Source organism: Callithrix jacchus, chromosome 12 (genome assembly GCF_049354715.1).
Source record: "Callithrix jacchus isolate 240 chromosome 12, calJac240_pri, whole genome shotgun sequence".
NCBI lineage: Eukaryota > Metazoa > Chordata > Mammalia > Primates > Cebidae > Callithrix > Callithrix jacchus.
In genome coordinates this window covers 93,289,889-93,315,723 of record NC_133513.1, presented here as the reverse complement: position 1 = coordinate 93,315,723, position 25,835 = coordinate 93,289,889, and the positions used below count along the sequence as shown (strand labels likewise).

The following is a 25,835-nucleotide window of genomic DNA, read 5'->3' as shown; positions in this document are numbered from 1 at the left end:
TTGATGTCTGGCATGGCCCTGGCTGCTCACTGCTCCTCATGGAAAATGGCCATGAGGGAGAGGGCCCCTTCGGCCCCTCTGAGAAAGTCCTTGCCTGGGCCCATAACTCACTGTGAGTCAGCGCTGCACACACACTGCGCCTTTGTGACCACTCTGAGGCCAGGGTGTAGCTTGCTGGGCGGGACTGGGTGGGGGAAGGGAGGGCCTGGGACCTGAAAGTGGTAAGGCTTCTGCCTCCAGCCACTCGAGTATGGAATCTCAGCTGCTTGGAGCCTGCAATTAGGACGTGTGGCATTTGTTCCAAAGTCAGTGTATAAGAATCGGCGCCTTGCCTGCAGCACAGAAAGTTAACTACAGGTCACAAAATATGACTCCTACTCCCTGTGACATTTCACACAGTTTGTAGCAGCCGCAGAATTTAGAACAAGACATGAGCTCATTCTGTTGTTTCACGTGCTGACTGTTCAGGGGCAGGGAGACATTTCTGAAAGAGGAAGATGCTCTTGAGGAGCTCAAAACCTTACAGGAGGGTGAAGTGTGGTTTAGGAAAGGTAGACAGGATGTATCTATGGTTTGAGAAGAAAGCTTAAAACCCAGGTGTGACTGAATGTTAAGATGGGTCAGGAGGCAGAGGGGGCTGGGTTCTTCTACAACAGTGGATGCATCTGCTGTTTGTGCAAAAGTTAAGCTCCCTGCCACTGCCACCCAGGGAGGAGGGACACACCAGGTTTTGCCTCTGCATATAACTGCGTCTCAGCAGTCACACAGTTGGACATATGAGAGATTATGACATATCTAGTTTGTCATCTACTCCACACCCAGTAGAGCCAGTAGTTAAGACCATAGGTCTGGAGCCAGATCATAGCACCATTATACATTTTCTCACAGCTTTTTCTCCAGGTGAACTCAGTTACCTCATCAGTGAAATCCCGGTAATAATAGCACCTGCTTCTGATGCAGTGCATTAGCACACGGAAGCATTCAGTACAGCACTTAGCTCTAGTAAATACTGTTACTGTTATGATTGCATCCACAAGTCTGATGGACTCCGAACTTTAATTTCTCATGCAAAAGGAAGTTAAATCTGTGTTTATGCATTGCCTAAACCCCTTTAACTAAATGTAAACGTGGTATCTGGATTTTTCCAAGTAACTTGGTACAGCCAAATTGTCATGTTATACTCTAGTTTATAGCAGCTTGCCTTTTCTTATGTGGCTAGTCTTTGCCCCCTTGAAGTTTGAGACTAGAGACCACATCGCTGTATAATTAAGAGAACATGGACTGGGCACAGTGGCTCACTCATGCCTGTAATCCTAGCACTTTGGGAGGCCGAGGTGGGCAGATCACTTTCGGTCCGAAGCTGGAGGCCACCCTAGCCAACATGATGAAACCCCTTCTCTACTAAAAATAGAAAATATTAGCCAGGTGTGGTGACAGGTGCCTGTAATCCCAGCTACTTGGGAGGCTAAGACAGGAGAATCACTTGAAAGTGGGAGACAGAGGTTGCAGCGAGCAGAGAATGTGCCAGCCTGGGCAACAGAGCAAGACTCCATCTCAAAAAAAAAAAGGAGAGAGAGAGAGAGAACACAGAGTACTTCCTTTAATCAAAAAACTTATTTTCATCAGTGCTTCCTAAATATATTTGGGTTTGTATCTCAGCTACAACTAGTGGTAAAACATTAAAATAGAGGGCTTTTCTCTCATATAGTATTTTAATTAAGATATAATTTATATCCCATAAAATTACTCTTTTAGTGTATGATTCAGACATTTTTAGTATATTCACAGAACCATGCAACCCTTACCAAAATCTAACTTTAGAACATTCTCATCACTTCCCACAGAACCTGTGCACATTAGCAATCCTCCCCCCAGTCTCTGGCAAGCACAGATCAGCTTTCTGTTTCTAGATGTGCCATTCTGGACATTTCATAATAAATGAAACCATATAATATATAGTCTTTTGTGTCTAACTTCTTTGCCTTCTTTGACTTTGAATAAAGTTTTCAAGGTCCATCCCTGTTGTCCATATTATTTCCTTATTATGTATCAGTACTTCCTTCTTTTTCTATGGCCAAATAATATTCCATTCTATAAATATCCCACATTGTGTTTATCTATTCATCTGTTGATGGGAGTTTGTAATGTTTCTAGTTTTCGGCTGTTATATAATGCAGCTGTGAACATTCATGTGCACGTTTCTGTGTGGACATATGTTTTCAGTTCTCTTGACTATATACCTAGGAGTAGAATTGCTGGGTCATATGGTAACTATGATTTTTTTTTTTTTTTTTTTTGAGACGGAGTTTCGCTCTTGTTACCCAGGCTGGAGTGCAATGGCGCGATCTCGGCTCACCGCAACTTCCGCCTCCTGGGCTCAGGCAATTCTCCTGCTTCAGCCTCCTGAGTAGCTGGGATTACAGGCACGCGCCACCATGCCCAGCTAATTTTTTGTATTTTTGGTAGAGACGGGGTTTCACCATGTTGACCAGGATAGTCTCGATCTCTTGACCTTGTGATCCACCCGCCTCGGCCTCCCAAAGTACTGGGATTACAGGCGTGAGCCACCGCGCCCCGCTGGTAACTATGATTTTAACCTTTTGAAGAACTGCCATACTGTTTTCCAAAGCAAATGCACGATTTTAGATTCCCATCAGCAATGCATGAGGGATCAAATTTCACCACAGCCTCACCAACACTTATTAACTTTTTAAAAATTATAGGACTGGGGTGTGGTGGCTCACACCTGTAATCCTAGCCAAGGTGGGAGAATCACTTGAGTCCAGGAGTTCAAGATAAGCCTGGGCAACATGGAGAGACCCCATCTCTTCAAAAAATAAATAATAATAAAGAAAAAAGTTATAGCCATCCTAGTAGGTATGAAGTGGTACTCATTATGTTTTTTAAAAAATTGGTTGGACATGGTGGCTCACACCTGTAATTCCAGCACTTTGGGAGGCCGAGGTAGGTGAATCACTTGCGATCAGGAGTTTGAGACCAGCCTGTCCAACGTTGTGAAACCCTGTCTTTACTAAAAAAAAGAAAATACAAAAATTAGCTGGGCGTGGTGGCAGATACCTGTAATCCCAGCTACTTGGGAGGCTAAGGCTGGAGAATCTCTTGAACCTGGGAGGCAGGGGTTGTAGTGAGCCAAGGTTGTGTCACTGCACTCCAGCCTGGGCCACAGAATGAGACTCCATCTCAAAAAAAAAAAAAAAATTACTATTTTTAAAACGTTCAGCTATCTGTACCAGATCATTGTGGTCCTAGTGTATCTTCTTGATGACTAATAATGTTGACTATTTTTCATGTGCTTCTGGTCATTTGTGTATTTTCTTTTGAAAAATGTCTGTTCATGTATCAACCACTTGGGAGGCTGAGGCAGAAGGATCACTTGAGCCTGGGAGATCAAGGCTGCAGTGAGCTATAATTATGCCTCTGCACTCCAGCCTTGGTGAGACCCTGTCCCCCACCAAAACATTTTTTTGTTTTGATAAAGTTCTTTTTTTTTTTTTTTTTTGAGACAAAGTTTTGCTCTTGTTGCCCAGGCTGGAATGTAATGGCTCAATCTTGGCTCACAGCAACCTCCACCTCCCAGGTTCAAGCAATTCTTCTGCCTCAGCTTCCCAAGTAGCTGGGATTACAGGCATGCACCACCATGCCCAGCTAATATTTTGTATTTTTAGTAGAGACAGGGTTTCTTCATGGTGGTCAGGCTAGTCTCAAACTCCCAACCTCAGGTGACTCACCTGCCTCAGTGCTGGGATTACAGGCATGAGCCACCATGCTCAGTCCAATTTGCCTATTTTTAAAGTTTTTGTTGTTTGTGCTTTTACTGTCATATCTAGGAAACTATTGTCTAATCCAAGGTGGTAAAGATTTACACCTGTGTTTTCTCCTAAGCATTGTAGAGTTTTTGTTGATCCATTTTGAGTTAATACTCCTACGTGGTGTGAGGTAGTGGACCGACATTCTTTTGCATGTGGGTATCTAATTGTCCCAGCAGCATTTGTTGAAAAAAACTATTCTTTCCTCATTGAATTGTCTAAGCATCTCTGTCAAAAATCAATTGGCCATAGATGTATGAGCTTATTTCTATACCTTCAATTTCATTTCATTGATCTATATGTCTATCTTTATGCCAGTACCACACTGTCTGCATTACTGGCCCTTTGAAGTAGTTTTGAAATCAGGAAATGTGAGTCCTTCCATTTTGTGCCTTTTTCATCATTTATTTTTTGCTATTCTGGGCCCCTTGAATTTTTCTATGAATTTTAGCATCAGCTTATCAATTTCTCTAAAAAAAAAAAAAGAAGCTGGAATTTGATAGATTGCCTTGAAGCTAACGCCCTTTTCGGCATTAGCCCACCTGCACCCAGGTGAAATTATTTTTTTTAAAAAAAAGATTGGGCCGGGCACAGTGGCTCACGCCTATAATCCCAGTACTTTGGGAGGCCGAGGCGGGTGGATCATGGGGTCAAGAGATCGAGACCATCCTGGTCAACATGGTGAAACCCCCTCTCTACTAAAAATACAAAAAATTAGCTGGGCATGGTGGTTCGTGCCTGTAATCCCAGCTACTCAGGAGGCTGAGGCAGGAGAATTGCCTGAACCCAGAAGGCGGAGGTTGCGGTGAGCCAAGATCGAGCCATTGCACTCCAGCCTGGGTAACAAGAGCGAAACTCCGTCTCAAAAAAAAAAAGATTGCCTTGAATCTGTAGATCAATTTTGGGAGTATGACCACATTAACAATATTGTCTTTAATCCATGAACATGGGATTTCTTATTTATTTAGTAGGTCTTCTTTAATTTCTTTCAATAGCATTTTGTAATTTTCAGTGTACCATTCTTACATACTTATATGGTTAAATTTATTCCTATTTGTTCTTTTTGGTGTTGTTATAAGTGGAATTCTTTAATTTCATTTTCAAATTATTCATTTCTAGTTTAATTTTATTTTTGCAAATTGACATTATTATATCCTGCAACCTGGCTGAACTCATTAGCTTTAATATGTGTATGTGTGTGTATTCTTTAAGATTTTCTGTATAGTCATGTCATCTGCAAATAGAGATAGTTCTTCCTTTCCAATTTAGATGCCTCTTCTTTTTCTATCCTGGCAGACATCTTTAGGAACTATCTTGGTTCTTCCAGGGAAAAGTGAAAAAACTGGTGGCCATTTGGGCATTGGAAATTTTACTTCCATGCTCTTCTCCATTATTATCTTAATTTGTTTTTTGTCCTTTTGTCCCATGGTTAATCTTAATTTCAAAACAGAACCTTAATTTCTTTATACCTTTCCATATAAAACATACCAAAATCAGGGTTCATTATTTCGTTCCCCTAAAACTCTTATTCTACAAATCACCCTTTCAGGTAAGCTCATCACATATTCCCTGTCTTGAATTCAACTGACCCTGTTCATCAACCCTTTTCCAGCTCTATATGTCTTTTTTCTTCTTCCTCTTTGGAACTTTTGCAGCTAATAATAAGGAAACAGCTCCAGGGTGAAATAACGAACATGCAAAATACAGATTCCTGGAGGAAACACAGAGGTGTGTGTAATCAGAGGGAGCTCAACTGTGAAATAAGAGGATATAAGAAAGTAGCAAAGGCCACGTGTGTTGGTGCGCACCTGTAGCCCCAGTTACTTGGGAGGCTGTGGCAGGAGGATCTCTTGATCCTAATAGTTAAATGCTGCAGTGAGCCATGATTGCACCACTGCACTCCAGCCTGGGTGACACAGCAGGACCCTGTCTGAAACAAAAAAACAGAAAGCAGCAAAGAGCACAGTGAGGATAAATTATTTAAAATGAGGCTGCATGTGGTGGCTCACGCTTGTAATCCCAGCACTTTGGGAGGCTGAGGCAGGTCAGGAGCTCGAGACCAGCATGGCCAACATGGCAAAACCCTGTCTCTACTAAAAATACAAAAAGTAGTCAGGCAGGTGTGGTGGCAGATGCCTGTTATCACAGCTACTTGGGAGGCTGAAGCAGAAGAATCGCTTGAACTTGGGAGTCGGAGGTTGCAGTGAGCCAAGATGGAGCCACTGTACTCCAGGCTGGGCAACAGAGGGAGACTCTGTCTCAAAAATAAAAAATAAGTAAGTAAATTAGATCCCAGTTAATGGGAAACAACATGGAGACTTGGAAGAAACTTGCAGTTACTTACAGAATGACTGAAAAAATACTCTGGCTTGAACACGTTAAGCAAAATAGAGAGGGAAAGGGACTCATGGTAGAAAGCCAGATATTGATGAAGAAAACATCACCATTAAGGTCTAGCAAGGCCTCCATGTACATAGTTTTGAGTTTGGATTCTCTGAATTACTCTGAGAGACTTGTGCTTCTTCTCCAAGGTGCGGGCAACCTTAGATTAGAAAGCAAGGTGAGTTGGCAGAATTGGCTCTGGGGAGCTCTTAGAAACCCAGGTATTGGTCAAGGTGGCTCCTGATGGAATATGGAGCTTCTTTAAACTCTAAAAAAAATTCTGCCTTCTTTTTTCCGTAGGAGGATTATCAGATAAAGTAGTAAAAGCTAGGCTGGGTGTGGTGGCTCACACCTGTTATCCCAGCACTTTGGGAGGCTGAGGTGGGAGGATTGCTTGAGCCCAGGAGTTTGAGACAAGCCTAGCCAATATAGTGAGACCTGTCTCTTTAAAAATAAAACTAAACAATTAGCCAGGCACGGTGGCACATGCCTGTAGTCTCAGCTGCTCGGGAGGCAGCTGAGAATCACTTGTGACTAGGAGTTGAGGCTGCAGTGAGTTACGATCACACCACTGCACTCCAGCCTGGGCAACAGAGCAAGACCCTATCTTAAAAAAAAAAAAAAAAAAAACAATTTTCAAAGTATTAAAAGCTAAAAGGAAAAACCAAAACCGTTTCCACTTTGTGCACCTGTGAGCATGAAACCCTCTGCTCCAGGAACATATAAGCCTTCTCTTCGATTGGTTTTCCTTTCTTCCTGCTGTTGTGCATATCAGCATTCTCAAGCAGCCATTTTATTCCCTGCAGGCGACTACATTTCAGAAACAGGAAAGAGCTGGACTGCCCAGCCTGGGTTGCAAGGTAAAGAACTGCTTTTGACCAGGTGTGGCGGCTCATGCCTGTAATCTCAGCACTTTGAGAGGCCAAGGCAGGTGGATCACCTGAGGTCAGGTGTTCGAGACCAGCCTGATCAACATGGGGAAACCCTGTCTCTAGTAAAAATACAAAATTAACTGGGTGTGGTGGTACATGCCTGTAATTCCAGCTACTTGGAAGACTGAGGCAGGAGAATTCTTGAACTGGAGGCAGAGGTTGTAGCGAGGCATTGCACTCCAGCCTGGGAAACAAGAGCGAAACTGTCTCAAAAAACAAACAAACAAAAAGAACTGCTTTCCCAGGGAGTGCTTCTCCTGCTGGTCTCTTCCTCTCCCAGTATCTCTATCTTAGGTCTCTGTGCCCGAACACGTGACACATCTGAGAACCCTGGCACTTCCCCAGGCTCAAGTTGCCAGCTGGTGTTAATGTTTGATTTAATGGCAGCAGACTCCTGGCTTCCTGCTTCCCAGAGTTTAACCTAAAGTTACCTTTAGGACAGCAGGGCAGGTTACTGGGGTATGAGTCAACCATTGTAACTTCTGTCTTCTATACTCTTGAAGGTACAGACATAGATAGAAGCCAATCACAGCCAAAAAAACTCCCAGACCCAGTGCAATCAGATTCACTTCACTTTTATTATGAACAAACACAATCCAGATCAGTACAACTAACTTCAGAGTTGATATTAATAGAAATTATTCCAAAATTATTTTGTCACAAATAACTACTATCCCACATAAAAGGGGAAAAATCCCACCAAATCAAAGAAAAGGTATCCTGCGTATGTTTCCATGGCAATGAGTTTATGCATTCTCAAATTTTCTTCTGGCTAGTTATCTACCACTTCTCCAGTGGATTCATTCAATCTCTTGGAGAACCATAGACTAATGAAACTAACAATAGCATCTGGGACACATGGACATAGTAAGTTCATGGTGGACATTGCTATTAAAAAAATACTCAGGTCTTGAGAATTCCTGTGCTGAAGGATCCCAAAATGCTTTATAAAAAGCATTAGTCACGCCTCAAAACTGCCCTTTGAGGTAGGTCAGTATTATTATCCCCATTTTAACAGAAGGAAAACTGAGGCACATTATAGTTAAGTGACTTGCCCAGGGTCACGTAGCAAGTCAATGGCACAGTGGTAGGAGAGGCCCTGGCCTTAACCACCAGCAGAGCATTGCCACCTTGCTTTATTTAACCTTTCATGCTGACCCATTTGAGCTACACTTAAAGAGAATACACTCAGGATACTACCAAACCAAAGAGAAAAAATTCCATTTTAAATGCTACGATCATCTTTTAACCTAAAAAAAAAAATTATAAATCAAATACATTCAAATTACTTCCACCCTTCATCAAATGTGGGCACTTAAGAAAAATAGCCCTAACAAAAAATCTCCAGAATGAAGCCCAGAAGGGAATCCTGCAATTCGTGATACTGACAATCCTCCATTCAGGCCCCTTTTTCTACCAGCCACTTCTGTAGGCTCTCAGGTGCAAAGGGACTCCACAGAGGGAGTGAGGGCAGGCTCATATGCAACACTGATTAGAAAGATGTAAGGCACCGGGTAAGTTGTCAGCACACCCCCAAAGCAAGGACTGTTAGAGATCTAGACTCTTGATCAGATCTGAGTTTCTCATTAATGTGTCGCTTGAATTGAGCTTTAGAATATGGAAAATAGTGTTCCTTACTCAGCAGACAAATCCCCACCCATACCCACACATATATTGGGGCCCTCAGCCTGAGGTCTCCATCCAGCCTTATATAAGGGTCATGGTACAGATCAGATCCATGGCACACGATTACAATAGGAAGAAGTGAAAGTTATTTTTATTGTTCATATATTATCAAGCAGGCATCTGGTGACCTGTGGAATTAGAAGTACCCAGCAGACATTTCCAAGGGGTCACAAGTCAACAGATCTAAACTATACTGATTTTCCCTTAGATTCTTTTCTACTGAGGTGAATAGCTCAAAAGACAAGGATGCCTTTAGTCCAGGCTAACCCCTGTAGCTTCTATGCGATTAACACAGGAAGAAAGGCCCTCCGCCCTTCCACCACTGGGGCTCAACAGTGGACTGAGCGTTTGGTAGTGTACATTTCCAATCTTAATAGAGCAAAGCCAGGCTTCTGCTTTGATGACTGAGGTACAGGGACAGGAGTGGTCCAAGGTTCTAAGACCACTCATGTTCTGTTTCCGTTTTTTTTCAGACTTCTATACTATTGTCTGCCCTAGGCTGTAGGGAATGCTGGTTAGTTTGCTGAACACTCTGTTCAGCAGGTTTTGTGGTATCTCAAATCCCAAGTCTCAGCCAAACCTTTGCAGTCCACCCTGACTCCAGGGAACAGGGCCTCCTTTCTAGGTGAGGCACTTGGGTTCTTGCCCTTCCAGTGAGGACTGTTTCCTCCTACTTCTATAAGCATTGCACTGCCAGCTGAGAGCACTGACTCAGGCGGGGCAGCCTTACTGAGCAAGCAGGGGGCAATCAGCATGCTCTCTGGTTCTGACCCAGACTGAGGGGACTGAAAACAAACCCTCTTTTGCTCTGTGGCTGGCTCACTGGCTCAACATGAGCGCTTGGCTTGGCCATGCCCCCTGAGAGAGGAGGAGGGAAAGGGGTTCTGGGCCAGAGATGTTTCTGGGAAGGGTTGCCAGCCTTGTCTTGAGCCATCACTGTGGCAGGGGAGCACAGGGTGTAGGTGGAAACATGCCGGAGGCCACGTGAAAGTGGCAGCCAGCTCTACTTTCGAAAGAGAAGCAGTGGTTCAGTGACCCTGAGCATTCTGTCTGCAGGAGGGAGCTGCCTGGACAGCAAGTCATCACCACCTCTGAATACACACAAAGGAGGCTGCCCATCCAGGGAAAGAAGAAAACGTTCAGGGAAGAGAAAGATCTGTTAAGAGAAAAGGGACAGACAGGGTAGAGCCAGGAATCAAGAATCAGGATAGTGAAGAGATTCCTAACCCTGTCCCTAACAGGCAGTTCTATTCATTAGGCTAGATGTTAACAGAGCCAAAAAAAAAAAAAGAAAGAAAAAAGTGAAGGGACCCAACACTGAGGAGAGAAGCCTTCTAGATTTTACCCATTTCAAGGAGAAACTGGAACTAATTAATGAATGGACCTAACATCTAGCTTATTTTATTAAGACTTTCACTAACTCCCTCAGTAACCTTCTCACGCCCTTGGCAATGTGTTCTCAGATCCTTTTCTATATGAAGTTCACTTAGAAGCTGCCTACAGATTCTGTCCCTCAGCCTCTCCATCTCATGTCCAGCAGTGGAGAGGAAACTGGCAGCCCAACTAATTCCTCCTCTCCTTCAGAGTTTTTTCAAACATCCCTCTTTGGAAGGGAAATACTCTAAGTGAAATAGTTTAACGTTCTAAGCAATGTTTATGTATATATATATTTTATGTTTGACCCGACTCCATCTCCTAAAATCTTTCCCTTTTTTGGATGTTTGGAAATGCCACAGCCATCTTCTTACTATGAGGGGAGCAACCAATATGCTGAAGATGGCAGAGCAGAGGAAAGAATTTTGATGAGCAGCTCATGGAATCCTCAAAATTCTGTGAGCTACTGTATTTACCAATTCTGGAATCACCCAACTTCAAGACTTCTTGATAAATGACCTAAGAAATCTCCTTGTCATTAAAGAAAAAAATCCCTTCCCCAGCAGAGACCACTTTTTCTACAAACTTATGTTTCTTCTTTATCCTCAGCCTAAACTATACATTGTGACATTGAGATTAGCATTGCCAAAACTCCATAGCCACTTCTTACTCCAAGCCAGGAGAGAAAGGAAGCATGCTGTGTGGTGGGGCTTGAAGTAGGCAGCTGCATGTCTGATCATGGCAAGAGCTTCCTCTTGCTTCATTTCCCTCGTCCTTACATCCATAGATGCTAACTCCCTCCCCCCACAATTCATCTGCTTTAGAAGCTTTGTGTCAAATGAAGTTACTTTTCCATTCCATCTAGCAAAAGCCTGGGCTGAAGATAATTCACAGGGGGGAACTGCCCAGGTTCTGTTTTATCTCTAGCTTGAGCCACCTGCCCCAAAGCTCACAACAGCTCAAGGAAAGAGAGTTATTTGGAGCAAAGACTATTACTTTTAGGCTACAGAAAGGTTGTCTAGGCTTTGGAAGCTAGACACTGAACAATGACTGATCAGCTGTTTGCCTAGGAAGCAATGAGAGGAGAAAGGAAGGTGATAGCAACAAAGTGAAAGGAGGACAATGGGCTTAGAAGAGAGAGAGGATAGAAGAAAAAATATCAGCTTAGCATCATAAAGACAGAGTTCTTGACTTTCAATACTTTCGCATTTTAAAAGAATACTGTACTGGAACGGGTTAACGTCATCATCTTTAGCATCCTGGTAGCATTATTCAGTAGTTAATAAACAGACATAAAACCTCTGCCTGGCTGACTTTGAAAAAGAACCTGAGGGACCCCAAACTCAGCCACTCTTGTAGCTTCCATCCCCAGTTCTTTTAATCCTGGCCAAGATGGCGGCCTTGGATACTTTCTTCCGGTCGTAGGCCAGACCGAGGAGAGCCATGCAATCAATGAAGAATGTGGTTAAGTTGATGTGCCAGCGGTACTCACTGGCAGAGTAGTCATAGGGAAAGGAGTGGTGGTAGTTGTGGAAGCCCTCACCTGAAACAAAAGCAAGAAGAGATGTTATGGAGTGAGGGTGCATCGAGGTCTTCTTGATTTGTGCATACCAGTTAGCTAGCAGGGTACCTCACACCAAATAGATCCCCTCAGAGGTAACTTTACTTTTATTTTATTATTTTACCTTTTCTGTAGAGATGGTATCTTGCCATGCTGCAAACAACCTTCCCACCTTGACCACCCAAAGTGCTAGGATTACAGTCATGAGTCACTGCACACAGCCAGTGAAAGGCATCTTAAGTAGTGATTGGAGAGACTCTGGCCACCCATGGCTGGCTGGGAGCCTGATGGGAGGAGAACTGACAGTTTCTCGGAGGATACAATGACTAGAGAGAAGCTGCTACTTTTGGGAATGGATTTCAGACTGGAAATTCCAAATTCACTATTGGCCCTGCCTCAAGGCTGTGTGTGTATGTGCCTGTGTCTGCAGAATGACTGTTAGAGAAGGAGTAAAGGAGCACACCTTTCCCCACCGCACTACCTCTAGGGTGGGTGGTTCCTACAGAGGGAGCCCTGCAGCCAAGGGTCAGAAGAAAGGCCAGCCAAAGGCTGGAATCTCCTGAGCCACTGCAGTTCAGAGGTGGGAGGGGTGGCGTGCTGCTCTTTTTTGACCTTTGTCCCTGGTGTAGGGGAGGTGCTGATAAAACAGACACTCTCTGAGGGAAGAAAACTGGAAATGCTTAGAAACTCTCTAACATCTGAGATTCTGAGGACTCTTGGGATGACCATTTCACTTTGCAGGAGGGAGGAAAACAAATTCTGGATTCAGGGCAATTTTTGTAACATGTAAAGCTTTGGAAACTCTACAGATAGAGACTTCACCAACTCTTGGCAGGACTCTTCTTTCTGAACCACGGCCAACAATAATCCTGAATGCAATCAGGCCTGGGTAAAAAACAGCTACTAAGAGCTAATACTGGGCTCTGTGTGGATAAAAATACCCTCAGACAGACCAGTTATGGCATTAATCAGAAGTGAGGGAAGGAGTCCTGCAAAGTAAATGATAACATCCAGGGTATTCCAAGGTATGTCCACCCTCTGTGACACTTGATGATCTGCAGAGTGAATGAGAAGGAGGGGGGTAGAATGCCAGAAATAAAGGTACTGATGATTCTTAATTTCCAATAATGGTTTTGCAGCTGGGCTCTGTGTAAGCACTAGCCAGGCCTTTAGTTACCAGATTTAAAATGGAATCAGATACACAAAGAGACACAGGGAGGGAAAAAAAAAAAAAGAGAAAGAGGGTCAATGGCTAGAAAGAAAACAGGACTTTGCAACTGGGGCAGCAACAGACAGCCCAAGAAAGCCTCAAGGGAGAAGGTTGATTTGGCAGAGATGAGCATGTGACCATGGGGGAGCTAATTCAAGAAACAAAAAGATTAGGGTGGCAGGAAACAGAGCCAGAGGAAACAGAGAGTGAGGTGATGAGGGAGGAAAGCAGCCTGGTAAGGAGGAGTGAATGATAACCAAGAGGCAGCTACTGTGAACCCAGAGGCTAGAGGTAGGGAAGGTCACTAGAGATCCGTTTGCAATACAGGACACGTCTCATGCCAGAAACTCCATTCCTATGATCTCAGATTTATACAGTGTATGTGATTTATTTTAATCATGGGTAAAAGTAAGAATAGGCACAATGGCAAGAAGATGCCTGAAAGGAGCAAGGAGATATATGAAAGTTTAAAAAAGACAGGGAAAAAATTGATTTTATTTTCATTATTGGTTTTTTGAGATGGAGTCTTGCTCTGTCACCCAGGCTTGAGTGCGGTGGCACAATGTTGGCTCACTGAAACCTCCACCACCTGAGTTCAAGCGATTTTCCTGCCTCAGCCTCCTGAGTAGCTGGGACTACAGGTGCGTTCCATCACACCTGGCTAATTTTTTTAATTTTATTTTTTAGTAGAGACAGAGCTTCACTATATTGACCAGACTGATCTCTAACTCCTGAACCTCAAGTGATCCACTCACCTTGGCTTCCCAAAGTGCGAGAATTACAAGTGCTGGAATTACAGGTGTGAGCCACCATGCCTAGACAAATAAATCCTTTTAATAAAGATGGGCCAGTCATGGTGGCACTTTGGAAGGCCAAGGTGGTCAGATCACTCAAGCTCAGGAGTTCGAGACCAGCCTGGGAAACCCGGCAAAACCCTGTCTCTACAAAAAAAAAAAAAAAAAAAAAAAAAAAAATTAGCCAAGCATGGTGGCATGCACCTGTAGTCCCAGTTACTTGGGAGGTGGAGGCCAGAGGCTCACTTGAACAGAGGAGGTCACAGCTGCAGTGAGCCATGATCACACCATTGTACTCAAACCTGGGCAACAGAGTGAGACTGTCTCAACAACAACAACAACAATTTAAAGGACAGTAAAGATGGTTAAGGTGGAGAATATAAAGGAAGATTTTAAAGAGAAAATGAGTGTAAGGCAATGACCTGCATAGACGTGTATAGTAGTACAGTTGTCTAGATATTATCGAAGGACTAATAGCACCAGTTGCTGGAGAGAAGAGGCCACCGGATCTATTTAAGGAAAACTCATCCAGGGCCTTGACCAAAGTCTATATTCAGTTGGAAAGAGGGACAGAGAAAAAAATGTAGACACTTTGGGAAGCTGAGGCAGAAGGATCACTTGAGCCTAGAGTTCAAGACCAGCCTTGGGCACCATGGTGAGAACTCATCTCATTTGAAAAGAAACAGTCAACATTAGAAAACTGAGCAGGAACTTGTGATCAAACTAACTGCTATATTGGGAGATTCTTGAAGGCATGTTGGGGGAAGGGACGTTCCTAGCTCAGAATAGAAGAGAGAAAAGCACAGGCCAAGAGACAGGACGGCAGGTGGTAGTCAAGGGCCACCAGCAGTTACTTTGATGCCCTTCATAATGGCGTCACCAAACAGTGAGGCACGGCACACACTGAAGAGTACAGCATATCTGAGTGGAAAGATAAAAAATACTGTGTGTGGCATACTTGAAGTTGAGAACACTAGGCTTGCTGGCCACTCAGATGACCCCAGTGTTCTATTTATGTATTCCTTGCCTCAAGCAAGTCCAGCCCAGAGCTGATGAAAGAAAGGAAAACTCCAAGGTGCTCATCATACATGGCATTTGGTTTTCTGTTTATTTTCTTTTTTCTAGTAGAAACAGGGTTTCACCACAATGGCCAGACTGGTCTCAAACTCTTGACCGCAGGTGATCTGCCTGCCTCAGCCTCCCAAAATGCTGGGATTACAGGCCTTAGCCACCACATCTGGACCATATATGGCATTTGGAAATTGTTTTAGAACCTGGAATCAAAATCAGTGTTTTCTTTTTTATCCTTTCATTTTTACATAAAACATGTTGCCTGACTCTCATAGGGTTTTCCAATATACTGCTCCCTAGTTTTATAGTAGAAAAACTGAGATACAAAGTAGCCATAAAAAACAGGTTTATCGAATTTTTCTGGCTCCTAGCCTAATACCCGGATAAGCAGACCCCTGGTTGTTCTTGCTTGGACCGCTGACTTACCCACAGCTCCAAAGGAAACCAGGATGTTCTCCCGGGGGCTAATGTTCTTGTCATAAGGACGATATCCGTAGAGGTGGGCAGCGCTGTTCACCAGCCAGGTGGCATTAAGCACTACAGCATATCGCAAGAAAGTGGCAACGTACAAGCTGTGTTGAAAAGTTTCACCCCAGAAATAAAAGGGCACAAGTGTGGGCAGGATGAAGCACATCAGCAGCACACCAGGTTTGTAGTACCTACATTGAGACCAGACACCGTGTCAGTGGAGGGGACTCCACACCTACCTGGATCTTCCGCACTAACTGGGATGGGCTGTCTCTTTTCTCCGTCATGAGTACAGTATGGCAGACAACAGCAAGGGGGAATACGGTGGAAAACTCTTTTGAGAATGTGGCGTTACCTCACTTCTTAGATGAGGTGGTGGGGAGGGGTTAAATGACTTTTCTAGGATCATACCCATATCCACTATGACATGGTAGAGCAAGGAGTGAAAGCTGAATTGCTTGTCTCTGTCTCCTGACTCTCTAAGTTCACTGTTTTATTATTTGTTTGTTTGTTTTGACAGGGTCTCACTCTGTTGCCAAGGCTAAAGTGCAGTGGCATGACCATGGTTCACTGCAGCCTTGAACTCGTGGGCTCAAGAGATCCTCGCACCTCAGCCCCCTGAGTAGCTGTGGGACCACAGGTATGAACCATCATACCCATCTAGTTTTCAATTTTTTGTAGAGATGAGGTCTCACTACGTTGCCCAGGCTGGTCCTGAATGCCTGAGCTTTCAAACGATTGTCCCACTTCAGCCTCCCAAAGTGCTGGGATTATAGGCATGAGCCACCAAGCCCAGCCGTCACTGATTTTCACTAGCGCATAATACCACATTGGTAAAACAGGTAAGGTCCAAATTACAAACCAACGAACAGACTTCTTCATCCTTGACTGGTTTTCCAGTCTGCCTTTGGGCTCCTTTCTGTTTCCAGCAGCACTCTTAATCAGTCTGTGTTTAGTGTCATGCCTCCATTTGCTGCTAGCTACCCCCCAATTATTTGGTCTTCTTTTCCCTCAGAGGCCCATTGAGTGTCCTTGATCACCTGCAGCTCTCTGTCCCTCTGGAAGCCCTTTCTCAACCTTCATTCTCAATGTACACCAGGCCATTGACATTCCAAGGGCACTGATTCCCTATATCCCTTCAGCAGTCAAGTCTTTGACATTTACATCACTGATATTCCCTGCACCCAACTCTTTTTTCCATTTCTGCCACTGCTTCCCTAGCAGGGGTCCTCATTACCTAACTTATGTCCCTAACTCTTGCTTTGGCTCAATGGTTTCCTACACTTGCTCTGAAAGGAGGCTTCCTAAAGCACACGTCTAACTCCACCACACTGCAGTTCAAAAAATGTAATGGCTTCCTATTGCCTAAATCCTAAGTCTGCTTTTTGGACTCTACAAGAACGGCAGTCTCTCCAGTTTTACTTCTTCCCACACCCTATACTTCAAGGAAAAGGACTCTATTGCTGGAACATGCTTCAGGCTTTAGCTCCTTCTGTTTCTTGTGTTTGCACTGTCCCTCCCCACACATAGTTGTAGAAATTTCTATCCATCGGTGGATTCCAACACTACTTATGTCATAAACACCTCCTTGGCATTGCCCATTGAGCAATCTCCCTCCCCTTTGTACCTCTCACAGTACAGAAAATATTCTGCCTTATACCATGGTTATTCGGATACTTGGCTTATCCTTCCATCCCCTTAGAGGCTACAAACTTTTTGAAGGTAAGAACAAAGCTACCAGCCTGGGAAATATAGCAACTGAGACCTTGTCTCCACAAATATTAGCCAGGCATGGTGGTCTGTGCCTGTAGTCCCAAAAACTTGGGAGGCTAAGGTGGAAGGATTGTTTGAGCCTGGGATGTCAAGGCTGCAGTGAACCAAGATTGTGCCACTGCACTCCTGCCTGGGCAACAGAGAAAGACTCTGTTAAAAATAAAAAAATTGAAACACCTAGGCAACTAGGCTATCATCATCTTTGAATCTATGACTGTCCTAGGTCAACAAACATCTGTTGAACGTAATGAGTTTAATTAAGATAGCTCAGAAAGAACGAAACAGAGCAATAGTCTATGGCTATGCGCCTGTGGGACGTTACAAATTGGGATTTTAAATTATGAGTGTGAACATGCAAACCCAGTCCATTTCTCAGCATATATATTACAATCTAGAATATGCTCCTAAACTCAGCTTCTATTTTGTAAGTCTTAGGAGAAAAGATGGAGTCCCTAACCACGAGGTGCCAGGGCCATATCCCCACCTCCATCAGGCCTTCACTCACCTCCTCTGGAACATCACCAGTTTCTCAGCTTTTAGGTCAGACAAGTCCAGCGTACCGCCCTTCTCTTTGACAGCTGGGTGTTTGCGCACAAGCAGCCAGCCCACGTGAGAAAAGAAAAAGCCACGTCGGGAATTATGAGGATCAGCATCTGTTTCTGAAAACTTGTGGTGGGCACGGTGGTCACGAGCCCATTCAAAGACATCATTCTGGGGAGAGAGAGAAGAGGAATGTAAGGCTGGAGGATAGACACGCTCTTAGGAGAATTCCAATGGACAGTTATCAATAGCCCAAGGCTCTCAGCCCAACCTTACAAAATACCCAGGAATCTGGGCTCCAAAGGAGTTATGGAGTTACCTTCCCTCTTCTCCCAACTTGCCACTGAAGCTTAAGTGGAAAAAGCAACTTAAAACCCCAAGACCACAGGAATAGGACTGCTGTTTCCTGAAAGTTATATGGTGGGCGGAATGGAGGTAAATCATACAGAGCTCAGAGAGTTTCAAGAAGCGAGAACATTACAATTCTTTAAGCCAGGAATGTTGGAAAAGATCCTCATGGGGTACCTAATCCCTGGGCATGGAGAACATGAGCCAGACAGCCTTGTGTCCTAAGGTCTCAATCAGTAGATAAAGCTGTAAAGGCACCACCATTCTGGTGCCTTGTAAAAGAGAGCTCAGATAACCCAATAATAAGGCCAGGCATGCAACTCGTTCATGGCTGCATTTGCAAACGGACTCTGGGCTTCTCCATGACTTTTTCCATCCCTTAAAGAATGTACCAATATCTTGGGCTGGGTGCAGTGGCTAATGCCTGTAATCTTAGCACATTGGAGGCTGAGGCAGGTGGATTACCTGAACTCAGGAGTTCAAGACCAGCCTGGGCAACATAGCAAAACCCCATCTCTACTAAAATCCCAAGAATGTACCAATAACTCTCTTCCCTCCTTTCGCCCCACAGGACAACCTCAGAAGCCTTCAAGGTATAAGCTGCTATGGCAGAGATGATTATGCAAATGTGGTAAGTTCTTGGGATATTGCCATGACTTAAGTTGGTTTCCTTTATTCCTCTTGCTCCAAGCTAAGCCCCACACCACATGCTATAATTTGCCCATTGCTACAGTTTCATGGTATGATGTGTTCCCTTTCCCCACTTCCCTTCATTCTGTCTTTGCTATAAACTTTTTGCCTCAACAAACCTGTGATTTTACTTAGCCAGCATGACACCCCAAGAAAGGGCCACAATGTTGGGGTGGTCTATATAATCTCTGTGACTTGGTTTCCTCATCTGTAAAATGGGGATAATAATAGTATCTGCTTCCTAAGATTGTTGTGAGGACTTTATAACAAATGCTTAAATAGTGCCAGGCACATAGTGCAGTAAAAGTTGTCTGTTCTCATTATCTGAAAATAAGAGTTCATGAGTCTGGGAACATCAACTTCGGTCCCACTGTGGTAGAGTCCTCAGTTACTCACTTTTTTTTTTTTTTTTGAGACAGTATACTCTGTCACCAGGCTGGAGTGCAATGGCATGATCTCGGCTCACTACAACCTCCGCTTCCTGGGTTCAAGCGATTCTCCTACCTCAGCCTTCCGAGTAGCGGGACTACAGGCATGCGCCACCGTACCCAGCTAATTTTTTATTTTTAGTAGAGACAGGGTTTCACCATCTTGGGCCAGGATGGTCTCGATCTCTTGACCTCACGATCCGCCCCTCTTGGCCTCCCAAAGTGCTGGGATTTACAGGCGTGAGCCACCATGCCTGGCGAAGTTGTTCACTTAAAAAAATTTTTTTTTTAAAAGTTGGGGTCTCATCACCCAGGCTGCAGTGCAGTGGTGATATTATGGCTCACTGCAGCTTCAAACTCCTGGGCTCCAGCAATCCTCCCACTTCTGCCTCCCTAGTACTAAGATACTGATCTTAAATAGTGAATTTATTGTCCAATGTCTGCCCAGGCACCCAAGGTCAGTCTCTGGCTTATGTGCCAAAGCCCCTTATGATGAAGAGCCTCAACAGCCAGACTGTGTGACAACACAGGGACCTTAGGATCAAAAATAATCCTACACACCAGCGTATTTCCCATTTATCTTCCAGTTCCCTTTTCCAAGACTCAGAAGTCTCTTCAGCCTTTATGGACTTAAGGACTAAACTGGCACTTGAGGTGACCAAGGAGAGAAGAAAGTGAAACCGCTGCCCAGGTGTGGCTCCTCTCTGGCTGCAGATCCCTCTTTTCTGCCCCCAGATCTTTGATAGGGTGGAGGACAAACGGTTGAGCAGAGACAGCTTCTTACCTGGAATGCCATTGTGTTGGCAATGATCAGAAAGACCCGCAGGGGCAGCCGAGCTTTGTAAGTTCGGTGGCTCCACAGGCGATGAACTCCCGCTGTTATGCCCAGGGCACTGACAAAATAGTAGAATAACCCTGCCAGGAGAAGACAATGGGGGAGTCACCAACCAGTGTGAGTTCGATCTGGGGAAGGATGCCAGAGACACTCTCTGGATGTTACAAACTGTGTCTTCTTCAGGCTTAGGGTGAAAACTGCCTTACCATGAACTCTAGGGATAACCATGTCCCTTGCTTTCACCACTTGAAAAATCATCACCCCTCAGACTCTCAAAGATAAAAAAGATTAAGCAAAGGAATCCCAAGAACTAAGGAGTCAGAAAGGCAGGAGAGAGAATAATGCTCTTACCACTCATTCTTTATCCGGAACGCGTTCTTCCAGGGCCTAGCTATCTCCTTTCACTTCTGTCTAGGCCTTCTCTAAGGCTTTTCTTTTTTGAGACAGTCTCACTCTGTCACCCAGGCTGGAATGCAATGGTGCGATCTCGGCTCACCGCAACCTCTGCCTCCTGGGTTCAAGCAATTCTCTGCCTCAGCCTCCTGAGTAGCTGGGATTACAGGCACACATCACCACACCTGGCTAACTTTTGTATTTTTAGTAGAGATGGGGTTTCACCATCTTGGCCAGGCTGGTCTTGAACTCCTGACCACATGATCCACCTGACTCAGACTCCCAAAGTGCTGGGATTACAGGTGTGAGCCACCACATCCGGTCGCCTTCTCTAAGGTTTTAAGGGCCACAAACTACTCCTACAGAGCTCAGGATTCATAAGCAAGGGTGTTATTAAAATAACAGCAGAGGGCCAGGTGCGGTGGCTCACACTTGTCATCCCAGCTCTTTGGGAGGCCAAGGCAGGAGGATCCCTTGAGTCCAGGAGTTCGAGACCAGCCTCGGTAACATAGGGAGACCTTGTCTCTAGATAATTTTAAAAATTAGCTGGGCATGGTGGCATCTGCCAGTGGTTCCAGCTACTCCACAGGTTGAAGTGAGGGGATCTCGAGCCCATTAGGTCAAGGCTGCGGTGAGCCATGATTGTGCCACTGCACTGATGCCTGATCAACAGAGCAAGACCTTACCTCAAAAAACAACAGCCAATACAATATGGGCACTGACCAACTTGACAAGCCCTTAGCTGTAGGGGACTCAGAACTATGGCCATTTATCAACTGGTACAGAAAAGCACGTCAATATTCTAGCAGGCAGTGTGGCCATATAAGGGGAAAATTAGCCCTGCACTTAAGCCCTATTTGCACAGTGTCTTAAGTTTGACCAAGGATTTTAATATTCTCCACTTTATTCGGTACCTTCAATGGGGTTAGGTGGTATTAATACCCTCACTTTGCAGCTGAAGAAATAGATGCTCAGAAAGGTGAAGTGTTTATCTAGGGTCACATGGCTAGTAAGAAATGAAGCCACGGTTTGAAGCTACATTTTCTGTTGACAAGCAGTTCACCTTCTAGCTATACTATCCATCTCCCTGAGACCCGTGCACAGCTCCTGAGTGTCTCCTTTGCCTCGTCCCTGTCAGACCATACTCTTATGGGCAATGCTCCTTCTAGACAATGGTGGGATATTCTTCAAGCTGTCAGTGCAGCTCCCCACCATTGTCTTCCCTCACCTTCCTGGAGGCCTGGAGGCCCAAGAGGTGCCAGAAATAATCTCTAACTGGGAAGTGGGTGGCTGAGCACCCATTTCTTCCTCTGTTCAGTTGCTCTAGCAGGCAGCTGTGGCCTTGGTAGAAACCTTTAACAATGTTTCATTCCTAGGGAAACAGCTAGAAACAATAGAGCCTCAGTGGCCACAGAGCTTAGTTGCAGCTGGAGACACCACACATTGTAACAAACTGTCCTGTGTTCTTTTGCAGCCGCTTCCTAAACAACCTCCTTTTTCCCCAATGCTACCTCCATTTTTCTTTCCTTTTCCTCCTATAGAATCTCCAGGAGAGCCATATGGTCAGAGTCAGCCTCAACAAGAGCTCTCTCCACACTGCCTCAGAGTGGGGATTAAGGCCCCAGGTGATCTGGCTTCAAGCCAAGTGGTGACCACCATCTCCCCAAATGCCGTAGCTAACCTGCATGTTACCCAGAAATCCATCCGTTGAGCCAGAGCCCTCTCTAATGACCAAAGGAGCTTCTGGGGTTGTTTCTTGCCACATAATATGCTGGGGTAAGTTGACTCAGAAAGTACATAAAATCTTATGTTAACAGGGAAATTGGGACAAGAACTCAGGCACTCTGGTGCCTTTTCCGGAAACACCTTTAGGCCTATCAAATAGAAGGGCTTAAAACAGTTGGAGATTCAGTCCCTCTCTCTTCCCCAGGGGAAGAAATACTAATGTCCAAATTGATGGTTAAGCAACATCTCATTGCTCTGGCCTTAAGAAAGAGACTTGAAGGGTTTTGCCTCTGGCTCTCAGTGTTGCCAGAGGTTTTCTCCTCAGTCCTGCCCTAAGGGCTCCTTTGGGAGACTCCAAAATGAAAAAAGGGCTATAAGGTTCTCAAAAGTGCTCAGTCATAAGAAATGCTGGAATCACGAGCAGTTGCTAACATCGTCTGTAGGGATTAAAACCAGAAAGACGAAGCTCCTAAACTCTGAAGGTGGGAAGAGAAGACGCCCAGGTTGAGACCTCTGACCCTCCTCCCCTCATCCGCCCTGTTTCTTCAGACAGAGTTCTGATACTCCCATATTAAGATGGTCATTCTGTCAGCTAAGCCATCCACCAAAGGGCCCAGTAAAGTAAGTTACCATCCAGTCTCTGTGAGCCAAGTTTCTCTGCCTGAAGGCACAGCACACACCCATGGGCAAGTCACCAAAATAAAGGTAGCAGGCACAGCCTTGGCTGAGAGTATTCTGCTTCCTGTCCTAGCAGCTGAAGGTGACCAAGCAGAGTCAATTGGGTCAAACTCTGGGCTTCAGAAGACCTACAGGGAGTGCTGAGGCTGGAAGGAGCTTACAGGTGAGAAAACTACTACTTGTGAAGACTCTCCTCTTGGGGAGAAAGGGTGGAGAGGCATCCACAGACTCCCTGGGGAATCCTATCCTGGCTCTTCATCCTTCATGCTGCAAAAGAAGTTCTGCTGGATCCTCAGAGGGGCTAGACAACACATGTCGTCCTCCCCTCACTAATACAAGAGCCCTTCCTGGTATGCAGATGAACTCATCTGCACCTGGCCTGTTCTTTCTGTCTCTACCACAGCTGCAACACATATGTAACCCAAGGAATGCTACCTTCCTAATCCTAAGAAAGTACTGTTGCCCACAGGTGGCACCTAGAAAAACAGAGATCCTGACAAAGGAGCTCTTCTCAGTTGCATTTCACTGTAGCACCTGGAGGATTTCCCAAAACAAACTTAGTGAACCAGATCTCACCATCTTTGGAAGACCTAAGAGGTCCTGAGGGAAACAGCTAAAACTTGGCCTACTAGCCCTTCTGCATAACTGCCCACCAAGGGTCAGCTGTCAGGTATCCCACACCCAGGCTGTTCTGAAAAACCTCAAGTTGTTTTCTGGAAGAGTAGTCCTGGCTCAGTATCCCTTAGAGAGTAGCAATGCGGAGCCCCTGGTCTGCAGAGCTTCCTGCTGTCCCTTCCCAACTTAGGCTCATGGTGGCAGAGGTGAAAAAGGCTGCAAAGCACATGTGTGTATCCAGGGGGCAGGGCCATGCCATCAGGCCAATGGGTCCCTGAAACAGCTGAGCTAAGGGCAGGTCAGGGACAAACTGGAAACTGTCTCCCTCATTACAGCAGACTTAAGACCAAGGTCTCTTTTCTGAGGGCTCTTTTCTGGCCTTGCCTCGACATCCCTGGCAAGGAGGGATGGGTAGGACTGGTATTAGAAGGTTCAGAATTCTTGGCACTTCACTGCATCAGCAGGGGTGGGGGTCCGGGGGGAGGGGCCTGGAGCAGGCTGGATGGGAGATGGAACATGAAACATTTCTTCAACCTGATTTCATTCTAAGAGCATTTTGTTGACTGGCTTGTGCACCCTGGAGACCTAAGCAGAGTAACAGACCAACACACATCTGTGCGACTTGGGTGACGTGGGAGCTTCTTCATCTTCCTCTGTAACAAAGAAGCCTGCTCTGGCCCAGGGATAAGGGCAAAATAGTTTTGTGGATGACGACCTATGTTCCTCCCTTTCCAACGAACTCTCTCCCTGACTAGTTTCCCTCTGCCCTAGCCCGTGACTGCTCAACACAGACCCTAGAAAGCCAATGGTTTAGTACCAAGTTCCCATGCCTCCCAGGTAGAGGGCTTTGATTCTTTTGTGGCTGGCAGGGGTGGGACAGGCAGCCAAGCAACTGACTCAAACAGAAAGACTCTTTCAGGAAAAGCTGACTCCAGCACAGGTCTACACTTCAAGGCCCACAGCACATGGTCCCAGAGCTCTCAATGTCCCCAGCACTGACATTCCTGCATTTCAGTCCCCGCCTCCCCACCAAGGCTCTATTCCCAGCCCACTAGGCCTGAAGCAACCGAAGAGAAATGCCTGACAAAAACCCCAGCCGGGAGGCTGGGAGGGGCTGGAGTTCTATGTAAGATCCTATCTTATTAGAAGAGCAGTGAGTACCTGGAGGACTGAGTCAGGAGGACAGGGAGGCTGCTTACCCCAAAGCCAGGTGTAGAACTTGCAGGTAGGAATCAAAATGATCCCATACAGGGCGCCCAAGTGTAGCAGAGACATCAGGATGATGTTTCTCCAGACATACTCAACCTTGGGCCTTGGGCCTTCCTTATCCTTGTAGGTGGGGTCATATATATCATCTTTCATATCTGGGCGAATGTCTTCTTCCAAATAGAGGGGCGTCTTCTCCAACTTATCTCCTCCATTCTGCGGGACCCTGGAGGGAGGCGCTGTGATGGTGGTGGTGGTGGTATAGGAGCTAGAGATCTGGAAGGGAGAGGAAGCAGAGAGTCTGGAGAGGAGACACGGAGAGTCATGAGGAGACACGTGGAGGTAGCTGGGGCTACTCGGCTCTCTAATCACACTGGGGGAAGGGAGGACAGCACAAGCACAGACCCTCCCCCAGCGCCCGGGTTCACTGAAGATAGGGGTGTATGCCAGATGCAACGGAGAGAAGTTCCCAGAAACTGTGCAGATGGATTAGGGGCGGAGGGCGAGGGGGCGGAGGGCGGAGAACGAGGGGGGTGGGAGGCGAGGGGCGAGAAACCTACGGGAGGCGGCAGTAGGAAGGAGATGTAAAGCACTCACATCCACACGAACACAAAGGAAAACCTGCATAATTCATAAAAGCACTAGCACGAACGGATTTTTCTTTACTTTAAAGCTTAAGAAAAGTTGGAGACTCAAATCTCCCAATTACAATCCACATTCCCAACTCACTGAAGGCAGCACAACTCGAAAAGGACGCCCAAGTCCTCCGCGAAGCTCTCCCCTCTCTTCTGCCGCCAACCCGTCCCCTGGAATCCCAGCCCGCGCCGGCGACCCTGCGGTGCGGGGCCAGGCTGGGAAGCTCACCTCCTCCTGCAGCAAGTGGGCCGGCATCTTGGCTCTCGGATGCCGAGATCACTTTCCAGGGGCTGAGGCTGCGGAGCGGAGTTCGGGGGCGCCGGGGGACTTCGGTTTCAGAGCTCGCCGGTGCACGCTGGATGGGTGTCGGGGCCCGAGCCGCAGTGCGTGGAGGTTCCCGAGCCGGGAATTTAAAGGCTAGAGCTGGCAGTGGGTGACCGTATCCTGTATTTTTTCAGCCCCCGTTTTATGCGCTGCCAAGCAGGGGCAAAGTGCGCGGAGTTGACTGGCGCGGGCGGCCCCGCGTGGAGGTGAGGGCGGGACGGGGAGGAGACAGAGGCCGAGGCTCGAAGCAATAGCAGCCGGGCGCCGGGATGCTGCAGACACCGACACCGCACCGCCGGGCCCCGGCCCCTGCCCCTGCCCCTGGGGAAATGCTAATGA

The 25,835-nt window shown here is 45.9% G+C and overlaps 1 protein-coding gene across 2 annotated transcripts; it reads right to left on the bottom strand.

Moving 5' to 3' along the window:
- Positions 1 to 7,700: 7,700 nt before the first annotated feature.
- SCD (stearoyl-CoA desaturase) lies at positions 7,701 to 25,557 on the bottom strand. Of its 2 annotated transcripts, none has more exons than XM_009010136.5 (6): positions 25,401 to 25,557; positions 24,530 to 24,837; positions 19,869 to 19,999; positions 17,584 to 17,789; positions 15,264 to 15,496; positions 7,701 to 11,744 (listed from the first exon to the last, which is right to left on the bottom strand). In XM_009010136.5, the coding sequence occupies exons 2-6, from the start codon at positions 24,690 to 24,692 to the stop codon at positions 11,545 to 11,547; spliced, it is 933 nt and encodes a 310-aa protein (XP_009008384.1). In that variant the 5' UTR covers positions 24,693 to 24,837; positions 25,401 to 25,557; the 3' UTR covers positions 7,701 to 11,544. The 2 variants fall into 2 exon arrangements, with proteins under 2 accessions (XP_009008384.1, XP_002756570.1); XM_002756524.6 differs by having other exon boundaries at positions 24,530 to 24,812.
- Between the last annotated feature and the right edge of the window lie 278 nt (positions 25,558 to 25,835).